This window comes from Aplysia californica, unplaced genomic scaffold, assembly GCF_000002075.1.
Source record: "Aplysia californica isolate F4 #8 unplaced genomic scaffold, AplCal3.0 scaffold00254, whole genome shotgun sequence".
NCBI classification, from domain to species: domain Eukaryota; kingdom Metazoa; phylum Mollusca; class Gastropoda; order Aplysiida; family Aplysiidae; genus Aplysia; species Aplysia californica.
The window spans coordinates 192,715-194,122 of record NW_004797524.1 but is presented as its reverse complement, the minus strand read 5'-3'; the positions used below and the strand labels follow the sequence as shown (position 1 = coordinate 194,122).

General features: G+C 41.8%; 1 protein-coding gene across 1 annotated transcript in view; it reads left to right on the top strand.

Moving 5' to 3' along the window:
* The window catches only part of LOC106012063 (polycystic kidney disease protein 1-like 2), a gene marked incomplete at its 3' end in the record, with an annotated part of 4,989 nt that extends 3,680 nt beyond the window's left edge, over positions 1-1,309 (top strand). Inside the window, 1 exon segment of the mRNA XM_013083775.1 lies at positions 1,180-1,309. Coding sequence (XP_012939229.1) covers positions 1,180-1,309 — 130 coding nt within the window.
* Between the last annotated feature and the right edge of the window lie 99 nt (positions 1,310-1,408).

Below are 1,408 nucleotides of genomic sequence, written 5' to 3'. Positions count from 1 at the left end.
TGTGTGTGTGTGTGTGTGTGTGTGTGTGCGTGCGCGCGTGCGTGCGTGCGAGTGCACGCGCATGTGTTTAAGTGCGTGTGTCCATTTTGCGTGTCGTGCGTTTTTATATTTTAAAATCTGGACTGTGCTATCTATCTATCTATCTATCTATCTATCTATCTATCTATCTATCTATCTATCTATCTATCTATCTATCTATCTATCTATCTATTGTTTTAGGAAAGTCGGGATATTTGAGTCTCAAAGTACTGAATGTACATTAATTAAAAATTTTTCTTTGTTTCCCCTACTCTGCTCTAGCCCGGCCTGTACGTGTTCCAGTTCCACGCCCTCTCCCACAGTAACAGCAACATGTGGCTAGAGCTGCACCACAACTACAACTACGTAGCCTCTATTTGGGGACACGTCGACAACGACTACGCTGCTGCAGGTACTTTAGTTTAATTCTAGTAAGCGTTTTACGGCACTTGCAAAACAGGTCATAATACGTGTAAAAGTCCCGAAGATTAGAGGTATTACAAGAAAGTAATAAGACACACACACACACACACACACACACACACACACACACACAAACACACACACACCCACACTCACACTCACACACACACACACACACAAAAGGAGGAGAAATACGGATGATTAAGGATGACTGATGATAGGAGAGAAGGAGCAATTATTTAAACTACACGAGAGCCCCTGCCAACCACCTGCACCGCAAAATCAATCACATATCATTATGGTCGATGTGATAATCCGGTGCATGGAAGAGAGAACTGGCCAGAACACACAGACACAACTTAGATCCTTTGGAAGGCGGGCTGCTTCATCCATGCTTGCCAGTGCAAACCCGGTCTGTTTGTGATACAACAGAGACACACAAATTCATTCAGTACAAAGTCTTTGCCAATCAGGAATTGGGATTTTGTCTTTCGCCTGCAAGGAACAGGACGTAACAACCACACACACACACACACACACACACACACACACACACACACACACACACACACACACACATACACACAGACAAAATACATATTATTATACACATAAATACACATTCACACAAGAACAAAAACGTACAAACAAACAGACATACAAACAGACCTATCATTTTCTATCCACTTTGGGCTTATTTGGAACAAAAAATCATTTTATCTGATCAAATTCGAACAGGTGTTCCTCTTTGCGATGATCCTGTCTATCATCATCAAGAACCCAGCAGAGGACAAGGAAGATGAAGAGGAAGATGAGGAAATGCCGCACATGGACCAGGATAACGAGCTCCTTCATGGCGACATGGCTGGTAAGATAGGAAAATGCTTGGCTTGTTTATCAATCTATCTATCTTCTATCTATCTATCTATCTATCTATCTATCTATCTATCTATCTATCTATCTATCT